Source organism: Monopterus albus, unplaced genomic scaffold (genome assembly GCF_001952655.1).
Source record: "Monopterus albus unplaced genomic scaffold, M_albus_1.0 scaffold7.1, whole genome shotgun sequence".
Lineage (NCBI taxonomy): Eukaryota > Metazoa > Chordata > Actinopteri > Synbranchiformes > Synbranchidae > Monopterus > Monopterus albus.
In genome coordinates this window covers 3,426,407-3,447,319 of record NW_018127887.1, presented here as the reverse complement: position 1 = coordinate 3,447,319, position 20,913 = coordinate 3,426,407, and the positions used below count along the sequence as shown (strand labels likewise).

The following is a 20,913-nucleotide window of genomic DNA, read 5'->3' as shown; positions in this document are numbered from 1 at the left end:
TTTTTTGTTCATAAGTGCCATAGCAGCCTTCAGGCTCTGACTGACCTGGGGAAGTTGTCGACAGGTGCCCAGTCTTTGGCGTCCGGGAAACAGAACTGAGGAATGACCTTCAGTTGGTCCTCAGCCTCTCGCATGAACTTAAAGCTCCTTTCAAGCTGAATGACACAAGAGAGAATGTATGAAAATGAATTTATTTCATTATATTTAAATATGAATCATACAGTTGAAGTCTTAGGCCATCATGCTTCACACACACATTTTACAGATTGGACTGCTGCAAGTTTAATATGGAATTGAGATACGTTTTATACAGAAGAATTAGAACTTAAACTGGAACTTCTACTTACAGTATCTACTCAGAATTTTAGATTTAAGTTGACCTCATTTTAATAATAACAATTCATTGTCCTAAAACTACCTGTAGTATGTTAATAAGATAATGAGACAAATGTAAGTCTGTATATTTTACATACATTAAAATATCTATCATGTACTTATAAACTGGTGGACTTGGGTTGGGTTGATTTGATAATATTTTAGGAAAACAAATATCTATTTAGACAAAAAAGATTTCTTTTCCAGAATTTTTTAAGCATCAAATTTCCAGTGTATCATCTTTCCTCAGTAACATTTCTCTGCTCGTCTACCTTGAGAGGGAACTGTTGTGTTACTTCTGGCAGGTATGGAACTCCGGCCTTGGTCTTGTGAAGTGCAACGACTATGAAATACTCAAAGAGTTTCCTCTCCTGTAATTCCATCAGATCCCTCTCCAAGGTCCGGTACCGTCCTGTCTGTCTCAGCATGGACTGGACTGACACCAGTCGCTGGCTGTGAGCTGAGGGACAGAGAATCACATTTCATTTATTTTTGAAGTTATCAATACAGTGGAATAATAGAAAGAAAGAAAACTTGGTTAGACTCAGCAAACATCTTCTTACTGTGATTAGTTGTATCTAATGAAATGGCACTAATGTAAAAGCATTATGCATTTTTACTGAGAATATGTTGTACAGCAGCTACTGGATGTGTAGGCCTTTATTTTCAGTCCTCACCTTTTAGCTTCTCCTCCGTGTCACTTTCAGACTCACTGTTCTCATCTGTCACTATGTTAAACAGAGTGAAATAGAGAATTAGAGTGAGGAGACTACAAATAACAATCACAAGAAATTCAGAGCATGTGGAATTTGCTCTCATTACTTTCAGCCAGTCACTACCAGACAACACCATCTAAGTGAATATATGTGAGCAGGTATTGAAGCTTTTGTGGACACAGGCCTGTAAAGTCTTTCTGGTCAAACTAAGTGCTGTAGGAAAAGTAATATAATGTAACAAAAGTGACTACGACTTCCGCAATAAGATGAACAAACATCAATAAAAATGCTAGAACGCTTAAAAGCTGTTATTAATATTTACAACAACTATTACAATCTAAAACAATGCTGTCAAAATTTTAGTCATAGGCAAATGTTTACCAGGAAACATTACTGTCTCTGAGGCTTTGATATTTATTATTTTCACAATAAAAGCATTTGGAAATTTTCTGACATCTAAAATGCAATGTATTGCTTCTTTATTTTCTTGCTTGCATGTGTCATTTAGGATCGATCTTTTATTAACTGAGGCTATGACAGAATGGTGACAATGTTAAGAAAGCCTTTCAAACAATTTCTGGATGCACCAGAAACTAATTACTTGTTCCTTGCCCTAACATTTCACAAATTTTATCATATTGGATTTCTCACCTCTCCCTGAGCCGGACTCAGTAGACTGGGAAACCCTCTTCATGCGTTTCTTTCCTCTTCGTGCCTCGAAGATGCCATTGATTTTCAGCACCATCTGGACAGGGTCAAGGGAAATAAATGCTCATCTTTATGTCATTAAACAAATAAATAAAATCTGCCAGGGTGCTACCAAGATCATTTCAATAGAGCTTATGGGAGGCCTTCCTCTAGGTGCACTTCTCACAGGAAGTATGTGTCAGAAACAGTTTCCCTGCCTTGCTCATCCCCAGACAGCAGCATGACTCGACCAGCTCTGAATCTCCCCGAGCAGTACGTTGGACCATAAATCACACACAAAGCCGAATGAATGCTCATATTTCCACACCTTGGGGATTTTCCTCCGTCTGCGATTGTACGGGTCTCCAGAGAGACATGGGGTGTCGTCAGGGCTACTGGGTGTGGAGGGGGGGCTGATACGAGAAGGCGAGGAGATACCGGTGTCCCTGTTGGTCTTGCGTAGCTCCAGGAGTTTGAAGCTTCGTCGTTCTGAGTTTTGTCTAAAGAAGCCAGGCTTAGGGGTGAGCTGTTGGGAGCAGATGAAAACAGACACATTAGAAGGTAGTTCTGGTGTAGAACTACTTCCTTTATATGTTGTATTGACAATCAGGCACCTTATTTGGTGCATCAGGGACAGGAGATGAGAAGGCAGGTGAGGCACATTTGCTTTCCAAACAACTTCTCTCCAGCTCTATATCTTCATAGGGATTCTCCTTGGATGGAGGATCTTCAGAAGAAACAAATACATTTTTCAAACCCAAGAAATCTACTGGATATCTATTGGATTACACAACAGCTTCACACAGGCTTTCAAGATAAAGTGATATTTCCAAATCAATTATGTTTCTTTCTACTCCAGATGTGTGGAGAGCTACCAGAGGCAACTCATATTTTACCGTGATAAGATGATTGCACAGCTAAAGCTAAATGTAATTCTAGTCACTAATCCTCCCTCCTGCAGATAAAGAGTGAGGTAGTTTCATTCTCCAAAACCTGTGCCTCTTTCTCCCTTTGTCTCTGTTTGCATCTCCCCTCTGCTCTATCAATTCATCCACCAGATGTGACCTGTTGGAGGAGGAGGATACAAAGGGACGTTCAGTTCCCTGTTCCTTCTCCCTTTGAGGAAAACAAGGGATCCGCACACTGTTTTTCACATTGCTCTCTGTTGACAGTGTCATACTATTCTCTACGTGTGTGTGTGTGTAGGTGTGTGTGTGTGTGTGTGTGTATTGTCAGCTATGCCATGAGAGTGTGTATCAGTAATCAAGACCTTGTGTTGGAATATGCACCAGTGACAGCTGATACCCCTTTTGGCTGAAAATGCTATCAGACTGGTGCATTCTTTGTTGATGACAATCTGGTTTGTAGACCAGGAGAATATAACCCCATACATTATTGTCTGTCACTGTCTACTGTCACAATCTTCTTGAGTTGTGTTTAGAATAAAGATCTACAATATGATGTGTCTCAGTTACTGTATCTATTGGACACTGCTATGTGTCTGGTGAACAGTGTTTGCACATTTAAAAGAACAATACTACTGTACAAAAGGAGGAAAGTATTAAAGGATCCAAAATAAACTATGGGATTAATCAAATATAATTAAACTTAATTTGATCATTGTCAGCAAGTAGAACTCATTATACATTAGTCGCAGCAATGAAAACCCAAGACACATTGAAGCCAGTAATGTGCCATGGCTCTAAGCCACTCACATACCCCCTGCTGCACTGACAATTGCAGTTGCCAAACTCAGCTACAGTACGACCTCACACAACGCCACTATTGTACCTCAAAAAATTAAATAGGCTCTAAGTGTGGTTTGCATAACATGGCAGACAATGAGGTAGGAACATAGGTCAAGTTTCTGAATAAAATTTTTAATAAAGTGGAGAAGAGTGGCCCTAAATTAAAACAGGACAGCCTGGCCTGTGACACGCTGATATGCCAGATGAAAATTAAGGGGCTATACAGTATATGAAGAGCATAGAAAATAGAACAATATATAACCTATGGTCCAGTACAGTACATAGCAAGAGTTTTTCTGTTTTTGCAAATATAGGCTACACAGTTGATACCGTACCATTATGCAACTTGATTTTTGACAGAATCCATTTGGTTAAAGAAAAATACAAATGTGACACATATTGTTTACCTATTATGTCCTCATAGACATTCTCTTCTGATAAAGTGCGTGTTAGACCCAGTCTGGACTGAGCATACCAGTCCACCCTGCAGCTCTCTGTAGATGACTGGAGCAGATCCTCAAATTCATAGGACTTCCTGGTAAACAGAGCATCACCACAATTTAGGCCAAACACAAAAGAACAAGAAGGAAGGATTTTTGACTGTTCTCCCTGAGTAAATTTATGTTCGAGTTTTTATAATCTTTGATACTGTATCTCAAGCAGCATGTCTGATGTAACCAGTCGCTAGCTTCCACATCTGATGGGCCACGTCTGTGTTTCATCACTGCTGAAGATTAAAAGCCAGTAGAATAAGTGCACAAGGGCACGATTTCATGTGTTCCCACATGCAAGGACATCCATACAATTAAACTAAGTTTCCTCTTTAATAGGTACAGCCCTGCTACATTCAGTGCAACACAATGCAACAGACGTGCAATAAATTCTACATTTATGGAACTGATCATGTTCAGTTTCTGAGGACTCTGTGGTGTTGCTGTATGAGACTGAATCATTGTGAAGAAAGTGAAAAATATTTTTCTCCTACCTGATTTGACATAGCAGAATATAACACAATAAAACAACACTACCACAGAGTACACCCTTTTCCTTTATTCTGTAAATCATTATCTAGTTGTGTGTCTTTCTTATTTTGTCAGTCGCAACAAAGGAGCTACATATGAAAACTAGCTATTGGGCTACATCCAGCATGTAATGATAATGACTGTACACTGTCCCTGATGTTTAAAGTAAAGAAAAGTGAATGACCATGGAGCTGAATCAACACCTCTCTAGCAAGAACAAAACATTACAGTCCTTTTAAAAGAAGGATTCATTGCAGACATGTTACATGGCATTACTCGGTGTACCCAATAAACTGGTTGTATTTGTTCACAGACAGACACACACAGAAAAATGCACACTGCAATGGATGCTCTCAGAGAGACAGCCTGCCCAAACAAAGGGCATGACGTGGCACACTTGGGCAAAGTGAGGCCTCCACAGATGGTATGGAATGTAACAGATCCAAGCCAAGCTCGAACAAGAATTCAGACCACTGGGGAACATGAACAATAGATGTACTCCAATATGAAAGGGTTCAATTTTTTGGCTTCCTTATGGAGTTCTATTTGTTTGACAGTACTACTGAGAAGAGTCTTGACCACAGTCTTCCACCATGTTGATTGCTCATGGCAGAAATATGTTTCAGATTGTAGATCAGGATTTAGATTTCACAAGTACACTTTTTTTTTTATTTCAGATTCTGTGAAAATTAATGCCTGACAACCCAACTGTAAAAATACCTTGCAGAATCATGTTTACTGACAAAGCTAAATATCTTGCAACAGCACAAGGCCTCTTTGACATGACTCACAACACTCTGTGTGTTGTTCTCCCCTTGCACTACAGTTTTGGAAGGAGGAATGAGTTGAGTTGATATGTGCATTCCTTAGATCCAACCAGTGAGCTCATTCTGTGGGATATTTAGAAAAACGGTGATGTCACTGGTGATTTGATTTACAGCAGATGTGGGACATGTTGTTCACCTCAGTATTTGGTTGGTGGTGGGGGAAGATTACCGGGTCCGCTGTGATGTCAGTAGAACACTGTAAACAATGGCTTTATAAATGTAGTTATGGGTTTGAGAAAAGTCAACATGGCTTGACTGGATGAAGTCTTTATGCCTAGGTTAGGTGTCAGCTGTACAACGGGTTACTCCAAACTAATCATGGCTGCCCATATATTTGCTCTTCTCAGCCTCTTACCTGTTACTGCTCTCCCGAGGTTTGTCAGCCCAGGGTCTCCTGCAAACTCCAGGTGGTGGGCATGTGGGCAAAGGTGGTGGAGGAATGGAGGGCAATGGGGGCAAGTTCCTCCTTCCCTTTCCCAAGCCAAGCCCTGAAGCTGGGCTAGTGGGTGGTGTGTGGTGCTGGAAGGTTCTCTGAGGTTTAGGTACAGGGTTTATGGAAGGAGCACCTGGCTCATTGTATACATTCTCTGGATCCCCCTCCTTCCTCCTCCGTGACCCACCAGACCGAGCCACATCAAAAGTTCCAAAAATAGGCTCATTGGCCTTCTTTTCTGTTTCTTCCAGCTCCTCCTTTGAGGGAGGGCAGAAGTAATTCCCTGGAAAAGCCAGTGAAGGCCTATCAGGAACTTCCTTTGTCACCTTCTCCAGTTTCTTAACATGAGTTAAAACCGTTTTCTTGTCTTGGGGTTGTTCTGTTGGCTTAGAAGCCCGAAACCCTTTTTCTATAATCACTTCCCTGTCTTTGTTTGTTGGGCCTTCTGGAGATTTAGCCCTTGAATCCCCCAGCTTTCCACAATTCTCCTTCCCTGAGTCTTGTCTGTCCCAGCTGACAAACCGCTTGCTGTCTGTCCTTTGGACCTCTGAAGTTTTGGATTCCTTTTTCCTCACTGTCTCAACTTCCTTTTGTGTCATGCTCAGTGAACTTGTCCCTATTGAGGTTAGTTGTGAAGGGTCCTTTTTGCCCTCCCACTGTGAGATCTTATCACGAATACTTGCTCCAGCTGGGCTTCGGTTGTGGTTCAGTTTTCCACATAGACCATTCTCCATGCTGGGGGTCTGCAGGTCTGTAGGATTGGTGGTGGCTCTCCTTTGAGCCAGCATGGTGCCAGGAGGACCCAGGTTGTCACTCAGGGTGAGCAGGGGGGAGAAGGGATGCTTGGTAGACACAGCGGTGTCCTTCTTGTCTATGTGCCCTGGTGACCCACACACCTCTTGGGGCTGGGGCACCACAGATGGTGGAGCTTCTCCAACCTTCAAGCCGCAGCACTGGAGCCTAGAAAACAAACAAAAATTAACAGACATACATAAAAGATTTATTACTTTCTTAACCCTAAAATGCTTCAAACAAACCACAAACAGGCAAAATATGCTGTAATCTAGAGAAATATACTAGTAAACAAATTAATTCTAGAACATTTGTATTGACATATTACACACCCAAAGGTACCCAGTTCAAACTGATAAGACACTACTGTAATGAAATCTCTGTACATGCTGTGGAAACATGATACAAGAGGAAAAGCAAACATATGGTACTGGTACATATGTGTCAAGAGACAGTATTACATTTACATTTAAGAAATTAAACATACAATAGTCTGACATTGTTACTAAGCCTTTAACAAAACCTGTGAGTTTAAGCAAAAAGGCTGTCAATGTAACAAATTACATGAATCAATTTCTTGAAAGTGAATAAAAATTAGACCCATCTGAAAATACATTTTGATCTTATGGCTACTAAAAACAAATGAATATGTGATTAATTGACCTTTAATTATCTTAAGGAGTGAATTTTTCAAACCAAGAATCAGATCTAGAAACTTACTGTAGCTACCGATTACATTTTTTGGAAAGAAACTATATGATCAGATCATTCTATAACTACATGAGCTACTGTATATAGCTTTTCAGAATTGCTGACTTTGCAGTAAAGAGCTCCGGCATATTTCAAGATTAACAGGCTAGAAGGTCACCTGTTAATTCCAAGACAGAGGGAGAGGCAACAAAAGTAAACCCAAATATGCAAAACATGCAAAGGGTCTCCTCTTGGTTTAGGAGACAGTGCTAACCACTGAGCAGCTGCTCCAGCTGACTGTCACTGCATTCATTCCAGACAAACAGAAGGAGAACATACATTGCACTGTTGTCAATATTAACTATTCATAGTGCAATTATTGTCAAAGAAATGTCAGTTACTACCTTCAGTGCACATAACAAAGCATCATGCTCCCCACACCTCTTAAAACTAGACATGCAAAACTGCATCCAAACAGTTCTTTTGTTTTCTGGGGTAAACAAGAATTCTTATTCAAAGAGTGCCGACATCTGCTTGGTGCCCCTACTTTATCTGTGAGTCATTCCTGGAAGATTACTAGGTCATGGCTGTTTGAACTCTGAGTTTGGAGGGTCAGAGCTTACAAGCTACACACACAGCTATTTCTGGAGAGATGAAAGTACACACAGAAGAGGGGAGAGGCTGAAGTGTAGACATGCCTTTTTTCTTTTCTAGTCCTGACCCACAAAACTGTGCTTTGGCCCAACGCCCATTCATCAAATGACTGAATTTCCAATGAACAGAGGAAACGCAGCCCTGCTGGCTGACTTCTGACGACATCGCTGGATGTGAAAACCAGCAGTCATGCAATCTTGAGGAAATCTCTAGGGGAAATTACTGATTCAGATTTCCTCAGGGAAATTTTTATGTTGTAACTATGACCAGTGGGGGAACCAAATAATTATCTTCCATATTGCTCTGGATTTTATTAGCTTGGCCCTTTGAAACAACAGTGCTTATTAAAAATGAAGTAACAGTGGAGAGAAACTAAGTCAAATAAAAAGCTAAGCAAATGAGAATGAGAGTAGGCATGGGGTCAAGTTAATGAGTTATATTAAAGTGGAGCAGATGAAGGGGGGCATCCTTGTTGTTTGTTTTGTCTTCAAAGGCACTTTTTGTGATGATAGGAAAATGTGATAAAGAAGCAGCTATTGAAAAATACACTTGATTAAAAGTATGTCTATCACCTGTGGCCATGGACGGGTGGAGGATGGAGATGAGGGTCTATGAAGGTGGATGAAGGGGAAAAAGGTACAAAAGCATCTCTGAATGGTTGAATTAAAAAAGCACAAATGGATAAGGGAAGAGCAGTGAGAGAAAACTAACTTATTTGAATAATATTCTAACCTTTAACAAGTAGGCTACCCACAGGAAAATATACTGAATGAGCAATGATAATGACAATAAACCCTCAAAACAACAAATCCATGTGATAATCCCTCATTGGCACAAACCAAGGTCCCTTCATTATAATCTAAATTGTACTAATAAACAGAGCAAGGATGACAGAAGGCCCAAAGAGAGCAGTCACAGAAGCATTAGAGTTTTGCAGAAAGGGGTCCAGTAACAATACCCAGATGCTAAATGGCCAGTTCTGCCCTATCCTGCTATTGTTATACTGTTGACCCTAATGGCAAGAGGTGTTTCCAGCTAGCTACAGAGTAATACAGATATTTCTGATGATTATGGGAAAAGTGCTACTGAGGCCCATGCACTCAAGCAATATCAGTGGCCTGAAGAAGATGCCTTAACTGTAGTCCCATGGATCACAGTTCATTTGGTGATGATTATAATATTTAAAATGCTGCAGTACACATTAAATAGTTGCTTTGCTGAACATTCCTGGCTCAAGAGGACATTAGCATGTTTGACATTGACCAGTGCTGACAAGTTAGAATCAAATTATTAGCACAAGACAAGGTATCTAAGACAAACTGTAAATTAATTAAATGGCTTTTGAGGCACCTACCCGTTGACTGATTGGTAGATACAGTTGTCAGTGTTTGTACAGAGCAGCAGGGCCCTCCCACCAGTCATGGTGCTAGCAGCTGGCATCCTGCATAGTCACACAAAGAGAAACATTTAATGTAATATATATGTATGATGGGGTGAGTGCACCGTGTGAAGCTTGTTGAAACATGAATGCAAGCACAAAACCGGCTTGTTTTTCATCTTATAGGTAATAAAGTTTAGATGAAAAACATTTCAGTCAAGCAGTTAGGAAACATAAACAGCTGAAAAAATTCCAGCTTGTTTGTTTTTAACTAAATATATGAAGATTAAAATTAGGTTGGCATGTGACAAATGAAGGCTGGGTTGAACAAAGAGCTGCTTCCTCACGAGTACTTCAGGGAAAACCTTTGAACTCTGGTGTGTCAATATAACATCAAATATAGGCAGGTGACAAATTAAAGGCAAAACCAACATAAAGTGTTTTAGTAAGGTGTTGGGCCACCACAACAGTTTCAGTGCATCTTGGCATTAATTCTACAAATCTCTGGATTATACTGGAGGGATGAACACCATTCTTCCAAAAGATATTCCCTCACTTGGAGCTTTGATGATGGTGGTGGAGACTCTGTCTAACACGTTTGTCCAAAATCTCCCATAGGTGTTCGACTGGGTTACGATCTGGTGACAGCGAAGGCCATAACATATGATTCACATCATTTTCATATTCACCAAACTATCCAGTGACCCCTTTTGGCCCCTTGTATCAATTTGCAGTCACTTCCCTCTAAGAAGACAAATGGATCCAAACCATGCCAGCATCTACATTTGTTGCTTCTCAACTTATTTATTCATAGCTACAAAAACTCCTTCCTGAACCAAGCAACAGAATAGCAGACTTCATGACTTGCATAGTTCCAGCACACTGCACATTTCCCGTTCTTTATTACAGACAATTAGTGCCAAGGGGACAAGTTAAGCCAGTTTGAAATGAGTTGATCCATGTGTCGGAGCATAATGAAACCAGATTCACTTTGAGCGGAGCAAGAACATACATACTGAGTTAGATAAAGTCACTGCTGCACAGTGCTCATGACTTGGCCTGTAAATGACGGTGGAGGGCTGGCATGAAGCAGAAGGGCCAGACCAACACATGGATGTATGTACAAGTGTGACTTCTACCAGATGTGCTAAGATACTTTGGCGTATTCATAAATATTTCCTGAGCACTGCATAGACCAAAACACCTCTATCCCCCATCTTATAAACCAGCATTAGCTAACCATTACACTATGCTACTTGCACTTGGAATGTGAGCTAAATTCAACCTAATTCCACAAATTGCTGGCCCAACAATTTTGGTAGATTACATAAGAAACGCTGCCAAGTAGCTAAACTCTTGCCTGTGCTAACAACATAATTGGCCCTGTGGATCCAGTGTTTTGGAAAATTCTGGACGTGTACAATCTCCTCTTCCAGATTAGAAGAACAAATGGGCACTACAAAAAGTAAACAGTGTCATCTTCTAGCTTCTAGTTTTTACTCAGCATATAGCCATCCATTGCTGTCTTTATTCCCTCATCAGTCTGAGGCCAAGCCCCCCAAGAGAGAGAAGAGAAAATGAGGAGGAAGGTTTGCGTCAGCCATCACTGGCCTGTAGGCCCAAATTATTTTCAGCTGTAAAATGAACATAGGTCACATGTTTGAGGGGAAACATCAACCATTTTTTTCTTCCTCCCCCTCTTGATTCTTTTGTACTTACTAAAACCCAACACAGAAATGAAGAACAGAAATCCTGCATGGAGGAAATGAGGGACAATGTATAGAGATTTCTAGTTTTACAGTTTTTTTCTGGTTTGGGAGAATAAAGACTGAAGATATGAAGAGAGGGAGCAAATCAAAGAGGAGAATGGGGAAATAGCGGTTGTCAGAACTAAAGAGGAAAGTGGATATTGCAACACTGCAATGTAAAAGAAGTGCAGGGTTTTAATTTATCCTACTACAATGTCTGGAGCCCAGTGTCCAAAAGAGAGAGTGCTGTTCAGTGGCGATTCTACTGCCTTAAAAGGTAATTGGGTATTTTCACTTAAATCTGACTTAATGGGCATTAACATTTCTCAAACTTGACTCATGCATGCAACACAGTGCGTCCCAGCACTCGCCTGAACATGTCAAGCAGTAATGTTTCACATCTCACAAAAGCGGTAAACTTGACAGCACTGTCAGTTTTACAGCACTCAGTCAGTGAGGAGCAGCTATTGGCAGCCATTGTTAGCCATGACCCTCAGATCAAGATGGCCACAATAACAACACAGAGGCTTAGGGAAGCCATCTGCTGAGGCCAATAAAAACATCACAGGAAACGGTGACCCATAAGACCTCTCTCTCTGCCCCACCCCCTTCAGTCTTAGCCCTATGAGATGTGGCAGGCCTTACAAGCCATGGCAGAGGAAGTGGAAGTGGTACTATTCATCAGTAGCTGTTGTGTGGAGAAGATGGTAACAGAATGTATGCTAGATGGGAAATGGCTCACAACATTTATGACATTTCTAATATTCAAAGAGATATTTATGCCTCTAAATATTTAGAGGTCCAGTAAAAAATGTCTTTTTTTACCCATTTCAGTACCAACCTGTTGACTCTGTTGTCAGATTTTGTAGATGTACCTAATGATTCTCAGATCAAAACAATATCAAAACCATTCAAACCAAAATCAAAGCAAAGCCACTATACAAATACATTCCATGAAAGATAACCTCCAGTCCTGACGTCAGATAAAAAAGGACTGATACACAGTTAACAGCACACACTCCTAAATGCCTTAAAGCCTTCAATAGATAGAGACAGCAGTCAGGGTCAGAGGCAGGGCATCAGGGCCAAGCATCACGTGCGTAACAGCAGATGGACACTGGGTATCTGGCCAATTTGACGTTCTTCCCACTGTCTTGGCGATTGGCCTGGCCAACCTTAGCAGAGTTGCTGATTTGACAGGCTTGTCAGCTGATGTAGGCCTCCTTGGCTATACAAGCTGGCCCATGTCTCCATGTGGCATCTCCCTTCCTACAGCCAATCTCCAGTCTGTATCACCTTCTTTTACTTTGTTGATGTAAATCTTAAGAAACTGTCAGTGATATACTGTAAACTCAGACAGTGATATTGTTAGTCAACTTTTTTGATTTGTGTCTTTGTTGCTGAGCTCTTTGTCCTTGTTAATGAGTGTAAATCTTTGGTGATAATCAGACGAATCATTGGTGTTGGAGTTGAATTGGCTTTATCACACTCTAGGGTTGTGATGTCAGTGTTTGGTAGCTAACTTTATCAGGCCTCTGTGTTGTTATCAGGGAGCTCTTGGCTGGCTGCTGCTATAGTACTATGAAAGCCTGCCTGCCTCTTCCCAACAGCTGCTTCTCATAAAGACTTCATCCTCCCCTATGTCCCTGTATCCCTCTGCCCAGCCCTGCAGAAACAGCTAACATCATGACATCATCATCACTTGCTTGTTCTTCCTCGAACTGCTCTCCTTTTCTCTCTCTGTCATTTCAAAATACCTAAAAAGGGCAAAGTTGCTCACAGCCCATGTTGCATTTCACAGTTATCAGAACATGGATCAAATGTAGAAAGAAACCAAAAAGTGGTAGAGCCTAAACAATTTGTCATCCTTATGAGTGAGGTTTTATGTAAAAATGGGACAAGGAGACAGCACAGTAGTTATACTGCAAAGAAAAGAAAAGCATATACTTTCTTCTTTTTCTTTCTCTGCCCAGGCAGAGTTGAGGAAACTAGCCCCTACAAGATGTGGCTCACTGTAGCATGTGCCAAAGCCTTGACTGCAATCAATTTAATGCACCACTGCACATTTAGCCATCTCCTTCTGGAATGGCAAACTTGGCTGCTTTTTCCTTCCACGTCCTTCACGCTTTGATTTCTCCTCTTCATTCTCTCTCTTTCATTCCCACTCAGTCTTGGAGTTGAGGGGAGAAAAGTAGGATGGAGGAGGGAGTGAAGGAAGGACAGCAGAGTATTGGGTTTTAATCTTCTTTAGCCCCTCTGTATTTCATACCCAACTAAACCACATCTTATCCTCTGCAAACCTGAAGCAGAGATTACTCATGTGCAGCCAATTTGTTTCAAGCACAGATCTGACATAGAGTGTTTCATTTGAGTAACATACAGTATGGGTTTCACAGTGACTGAAAGTGGCCTTAACCTGGTAGGGCTTGGAAGGGTTTTGCCTGGTTCTCTAAGAAGTAGGAAAGGGAAAGTCAATGGTAAAGGAAGGGATGTATGGAGAGGAGAAGGGAAAGAAAGGGTAGGGCAAATAAACAATGGAATTATATTGGGGCTCAGCAGTATCCCTCTGTCTTTTTCTCTCCCTGTTTCAGTTTCTGTGTCCTGTTCAGGGGCCCTGCTGCTTTCCCAGCAAGGCCTTGGATGTGAGCCAAACAGGCAACTCTATAACTATGTGTGTCTGAATGTGTGTGTGTGGATCTGTTGATGCATATGACTGACAGCCAGGAAGTGTGTTACAAGCCTGGAAGCTGTACAGTCATTGAATTTATTTATTTTTCAAACATGCCATGTTTACCTCTCTCTTCATCTTTCGGTTTCCTCATTTTATCACACACATTATTGTTTTGGCAGCCAGCTATACTTATCTTTTCATTCTAAATCCAATTACAAACCACAGTGATCTACGTTGTATGACGTACAGTGGTAAAGACATCTATCAGCTGGCTTTTAGGATTAGAAGACAAGCACACACATGCATATATAATGCATGCACAAGCCATTCTAATGTCCTTTCCAAACTCAGAGTTCTCCTGCCACGCTGTGCTCTGTCCTCTTGCCCCTCCACTTCTCCCCCTGCTCCTTTAATTGTTAGGAGAGGATGGATGTGAGACAGCACTGAAACTGGGTTAGCCACAGAACCAGACAGGAACTGAAGGTGGATGCAACAAACAATTAGTTTCACTCTTTACGCATTTCTGTCTATCAATCCACTCTAAATATAACACAAATAACCATTGTTGTTGTTTTTACACACAAGACATATAGCATTTCTTGTTATTGTGGCTGTCATTTATAAGTGAGACTCCTAAAGCCCTGGGTGTCTACAGACTATCATGCTAGGAAGTGGAAGAACAGGCCAAAATATTCCTTCAGGAAATATTTTAACAAACCTTAATTATAATTGGAACCACAGAGAAAACCATTGTGGATTTAATTATGGTACACAGTACAACCAAGGGACACACCATTTAGGAGTGTTATTATGCATGAAATCAATAGTTGTCTTCTCTTGTGCTTGTGCACACAAACAGACAGGAAGTGTTGTGTGACTTACAGGAAGTAGGGGTGAGACCTATGCCTCCTGAAATGAAGTAATCACGCTTTTGCACAGCAAGTTTTCTTGCTTACAAATGTAACTCATACAGTAAGAACTTGAGTTCATTGTTGATAAATGGGACAACTCTGACTTCCACAAGGTCAGAATGGCAACAAGTGGAAGGGAAACTCCAAACAAACTCAGCAAAATCTGACTAAACGTCCTTCTCACTCATTCCACCTGTCAGAGTTTACAAATGACCAGCTCATAACATTTTAACCACATGCTTTTAATGGAGAGGGTCTCCTTTTCCCTTTGGAGTTTGTGGCTTCTATTCCACATTCCAGTGATTACAAATGGTGCAGCTTCCAGGCTAATGATGCACTAAAATCTTCCGTGGCATAAGCCCTTCTAGTGACAGAGGTTTGGAGGAGCCTCTGACAGAGATAGCCTGATAAAAGGTGAAAATTAAGGGGATAATTAAAAAAATGTGTGAAAGCTTTTAAATGCAAAGTTTTTTAAAGGTTTTAATGGACCTGGTGCATAATTGGATTATAAGTTAATTCTTCCATCTCAACAAATGCTTTGCCTTATCACCCACAAACAGAGAAGTCTTAAATAGCTCTGTGAAGAGAAGAGGAGCCTGTCTACTGAAGAACAAGACAAGATCATCCCAATGAGAAGAGAAGTGGAGGAGGAGGATGAATCTGTCTTGAAGGCAGAGCCAACAAATCTTTCTTTATCCCCCCATCTGGGAAAGGGTGTCATGTTTCGTCTCCTTGCAGAGGTGGAGCATCTGGCCTTCACTCCCTCTCAAAGGCATGTCAGCCCCTCCTCCCAACTGACTGAAAACTCTCAGCAGCAGAGCTCCTGACTCATCTCTAGTCTGTTCCCAATTACCCCAGTGACTCCACAAGCCAGGGGTCCATGCCAACTCATCTCAGGAACAGGCTTTTAAACAGCTCTCACTTTGGCCTGCACAACCCCATCCAACACTGTCTCTGTCAAATCCAAAAATCCAGATTTGGTCCAATTGCAGGTGAAACAACACTCCAGATTCAACCATTCTTGAAGGAGTTGGTGACGGTAATCGTGCACAATTTAAATTTCTGTCTTAGGCTCTTTTTTCCATTCTTCACATGCACGGACCCTCGAGGACAGACTGTGTGAAAGATACTTATTTTTACCATCAGGCATCACAAGGCCTTTCTGTCCGCCTTCGAGTGTGGCCACTGGGAACAAGTATAAACACTAATGACTTTAGACATGGCTGAATGACATGTTGAAGGAACTAGTGTTTGGAAAATACAGAAATTCTAAAACACATGGTTTTCTGTCTTGCTTCCAATTTGATCACTTCTTTTCTACCTTGGCCTCGGTCCTCTGCCACGAACGGACAGTACTGATAGTCTCACTTATCTTTTGCCAGCAGTTTTTTTCTGATCACAATCCCTGAACTAACAAACAAGCAAATTATCGTTTCTTTTCTCCACCTCTCCAAGTGTCTCACTGAAAAAGTGCTTCTTCTTTAGCATTACTTTCATTACCATGTCTAATATTGTATGGTTCGGAGACTGTTTCAATATACTGTACGTGTATTGTACAACCAGTTTAAAATTTTCTGTGTACAGCTCCTTTCTTTCCAAAGACAAATCAGTATACACCATGGACCCATCTGGCACTAAGAAACAAGATTTTAGTGTGGATGCACCTGTGGTTGGAGCACTGTAGCTGCAGCAAGCATAAATCACCACTGACAGAGTAAGTAAGGTCATTGACAGGAAACAAAAGAAGCCATGGAGCTCTTACTGGCAAAGGGCTTTGCTGTTTGGCAGGCAGTGATGATTAGATGATTTCAGTGGATTAGATCATTTATAAACAGCCACATATAATATGCAAGGTGATGAACACACCTACTGTCATCAGCAACCACAGGTGTATTCTGTTTCATCACACCATTAAACACAGACATGGCATGTCTGTCTCTGCTGCTAACAACACACAAAAGACCTCGATTTTACAGACAAGTGAGGAAGTGTCATTGTCACTGAGCAGTGTTTACAAGTACTGTATTTGATATTACATTGTACTGAAACAATGATTAAAACCTCTCCTCTCTAAAACAGGCTCAGCCACAGTGAATGCCTACAGAACCTTTAACAATAATCTGGCTTCTTCAGTACAATAACATTATTCTCTGGACCTCATATCAAATTTCTCCTCCAAGCCACCCTCTCTGAGCTGAGCCTGAATGACAAACTCCTCTCCTATCCTCTCCCTTCCTGGTTTTTCCCCCTTCACAATTTAAGGGTTCTGCTTAAGTATTCCCACCAGAGCGCCCTCATCTCATCCCCGCTCCTCTGCATGCCTGCACAGAAATGTGTTTTTATAATTCACCCACTGATCCCCGGGGGAGCCAAACAAGGCGAGAGCTTGGGAAAGTGCTCTTCCAGAGCATAAACTCCAAAGTCAGAGTCAGAGCCTGTTTTTGACCTCCACACACCCTGTGACAGACAACTGTGAGCCTGGGCCAAGACCGCCAGTGGACAAAAATGAGTGAAATGGAGAGGGGTGTTTAGCACAGCTGAAGCAAGCCAAACTAAACCGATCTAAACATGTGTGTTTCCATCTCCTCAGGAACCTCAGGCACCCAACACATAGAACATATGCTTTTTAGGCAGATACCAAAGACTAAGTTAGAGCAATGGCAACATGCTTGAGGAACAGTGTTGATCATTGTTAACTCATTGTCAATTCATTAATACAACTCAAACATGCACCATCTCATCAATGTTGTTGTTGTAATCTCCATTTTGTCTGTCAGTGTTGAATTTTATTGTGAAGCACTTTGTGACATCTGACCCAGAACCACATTTCATCAATAGACCTTACTTTCTCACTTATTATAATCATGAGGTGCCAGACATTTTACCCATCAACCAACACCAATCTAATGTAATGATTTTTAGTGACTTTATTGAAATTAAATACCTGTAACAAGTTAGCTAACTAGCAATTTAGCTAAGCAGAGCTCGATTTTTATACTTTTTTTTTTTTAATTTACATCATAATGACATGAAGCACAAAATAAATCACTGAGCCTATCCCTACCCAAGCTAGATTAAATTTATACAGGGTAAAAAAAAAAAGAAGAAGAAATGACGAAATATTCAAGCCAGTCTCAGCATGTACAATATGACACTATATATAAGTACAATAAAGGATGAGATTGTCCATCATTACACTGCAGACAGACAAATAGAAAATGACTACTTTCCCATTTTTTATATAATTTGGTATGATCAAAGCTCCTCTGTGTCTGCAGTGTGTCTGGAGCATCTACTCATTAAGTTGTTACACTTGGACGAACTTCTAGACATTGTGTTAATTCTCAGTGTAGAGTGAATCCCTATAATGACAGGTAAACAACATTTTTCTCATTCTGAGTCACGGCTTTGAGAGGAGGAGGAGAGAAGAAGAAAACTGGAACAGCTCAAAGGTTTTGAAGATTATTGCTCTTACAGTTTGTTCCATTTTAGACAGCACACGCACACACTGTATATAACCAAGCCAACAAAGCACGTGGTAACCTTTTCCTATTTTTCTTGGAATGCTCATCAGAACATGGCAAATGGTGCCTAAATCCATGAGCTGTTCAGCCACATTAGAATTATACTTTGGGCCCAGATGGATGCATTCCTTTCCAGACAGACATCCAGGCAGGGGGATGTTAAACCCATGGTAAATGCATATTTATGTGTGTGGACGTGTGTTTATATCCATGTGCATGTTCTGCTCTATGTTTCAATGTCTGTCTTTGAGTTTGTCTGTGGCTTCCTGCTTGTTTCCTGGAGTGTGTCTACAGTTGTATGCCACCAACACACACTGCAAAGCCACACCAAGCTGGAAGCTCTGGGGTATTGGATGGCCTGCATCAGCATCAGATGATCCTCCAAGTCTACATCTAACACCCTGCCATCAAACTGTAGCTGAAATGTCTCTGCCCCTCTCTCCAGAGTGAACCCGCTAGAGATTCACAGTCTATATTTTAGACTATGTAAACAACACAGCAGGACAGGGATTCAGCCTGCCACGTCCTGTTAAATGTCCCAGCGAGAGTCGCAACAACCGTTTCCCCGTAAGTCATGGTCTGATTTCCTTTTAATACAACTCGGACACTTAGCAGAGTGAAACTGCCAGGAGCAGTAACAGCTTGCAAGCAACAGGCATTGAATAAAGACAGTGTGTGTGTATGTATATGTCAGGGTTAAAGGTGCATCTAATGAAAAAACTTTGGCCAGCTGCCCACTAGATAAATGCCTTCAGTATCCAGTGTGATGGTATCCATTATTCATGCAGACATGTATGTGACTTGGTTTGAATCTTGGACAAGGACAGAGTTATGGATGTCTAAGGAGCTATGCATGTGTGTGTGTGAGTGGAGGGGGTTAGGGGTGTTTTGATCATGACTATACCCATGACCATCACAAGCAATCAACTTAGCTCCCCCACTACACACACATACACACACATATACACAAACAGAAACAAGTAATTCTTTCATCACCACCACAGGACACATTTTTTTCTGAGGGTGTCACCTTGGTAACTACAGCAGCTTGGGGACGGCAGGAGGTTGGTCTGGTGGGGTCTTTTAGTCGCAGGCCATCCCGCAGTGTCTGTCAAAAGCCAATTCCTGTAAGAGGAGGGGTGGATGGGCTGTAACCTCCTAAAGCCCTACTATCACTTCTCTAAGCATATAGAGAAGACAGATGTCACTGGCCTATTTTGTCAGGCATACAACGCATATGAACAAGGTTTATTGCTCAACAAACACAGTACACACAACATATGGTTTTGCAGATAATTTTGCTGTTTTTATAGCTTAATATATTTAAATTAGATGAATAATAGGTAATAGGTAAGGCACGTTTTTGTTATAATAACACATTTTCATACACAACAGCAATTCAAATTGCTTAACAATGCATATAGATGGATAAAACATTAAACAGCATACAGAATGCACACAAAGATAAAATGTTAAAATGCATAGGCATATAGATAAAACATTCAAATCCAAATTAAATAAAACATGACAGCACAAGCAGCAACATGCATGAGTAGATACCTAGTACTTTTAGTATAGATGTGGAAGACCGTGGATTCTCACTGTTCTCATTATATTGTACCCCTTTACTTCAGTCTTCCCAAGACAAACCTATGAGTACTTTAACATCAGAGGTGGGCATACTTTTTACCATGAATTAGAAATACCAGTGTCTGTACAGTCAGTTAAACAGTCCCAAAAACCTTTAGGATAGCTGTGGCAAATCAGTGTCTATACAGTCAGCTAAGCAGCACAGTGAAGCCGTTTGGTCACTGAGTACTGAATGAAAAGGAAAAGTAAAAGCAGATAAAGTGCAATATTGGGTGGAATTAAGAAACATGAAAGTAAAATGTGTTGGCATGTAAAATGTAATAGGTAGCTTTCTTGTAAATTGAGCCCATAGCATCAATGTGAAGGTAAACACCATTTCCCGGATAAATTAGCACTGTAGTGACTCATACTAATCTTCAACACTGACTTCTCCACTTTCCAAGACAAAATAACAAGCTGATTCACTTGTAAGAGATGACACACTTGTCATGATATTTAACATCTGGCATTTGAGCTTTCAGCAGATTTCAGTTTTTCCCCTTACGACGCAGGCTGATGCATACTGATGACACATTCACTTAACCTCCACTGAGCTGATTTAAGACCCCATGTGTTGCATTAGTTACAGTACATGAGAGGGGGGTTATATCAGTGTATACAGTAGAAATGATGAGTCATAGAGTGAAAAGATTAATCAGTTAGAATTCCACAAATATGAATGCAGCAATATTTTGGTGTGAAGGACAAAAAAGAAAGATATAAAATGAGTCAGAGAAAAATGTACAATTAGAAAAAATACCCTGAAAATGAATGTGTGTGTGACAGAGTAAAATGAATCACTGAAAGAGAAAGACTGAATATTCTGAGTGATGAATACCAGGTCACAAATATTCACTTTCAACCACACCACACATTGTCTTGCATAGCAGCCAGCCAGAATGTAAACAAATGACCCAATGTGACAACCAAACACACACACACTCACGATGGCTCCACACCAGAGCCCCTTTACAAGACTGCAACCCACGTATGACAGCCTTGCTGACTGCCAGACAGACAGTCCCTGTTTCTTTATCTCCAAGTCTATAAACCTCTCCACAGTGCTGGCTGGAGAGGGAGGCCCTCTCAGGTCAAAAAGGTCTCAAAC

General features: G+C 41.0%; 1 protein-coding gene across 1 annotated transcript in view; it reads right to left on the bottom strand.

Moving 5' to 3' along the window:
- The window catches only part of si:dkey-82f1.1 (DENN domain-containing protein 2A), a 30,740-nt gene that overhangs the window by 7,375 nt on the left and 2,452 nt on the right, over positions 1–20,913 (bottom strand). Inside the window, exons 2-10 of the mRNA XM_020624242.1 lie at positions 9,299–9,385; positions 5,731–6,768; positions 3,934–4,061; positions 2,393–2,505; positions 2,107–2,304; positions 1,743–1,836; positions 1,053–1,103; positions 648–835; positions 46–155 (exon numbers count right to left, since the gene is read on the bottom strand). Coding sequence (XP_020479898.1) covers positions 46–155; positions 648–835; positions 1,053–1,103; positions 1,743–1,836; positions 2,107–2,304; positions 2,393–2,505; positions 3,934–4,061; positions 5,731–6,768; positions 9,299–9,384 — 2,006 coding nt within the window. The 5' untranslated portion in view covers position 9,385. The remainder of the gene's footprint in view (positions 1–45; positions 156–647; positions 836–1,052; positions 1,104–1,742; positions 1,837–2,106; positions 2,305–2,392; positions 2,506–3,933; positions 4,062–5,730; positions 6,769–9,298; positions 9,386–20,913) is intronic.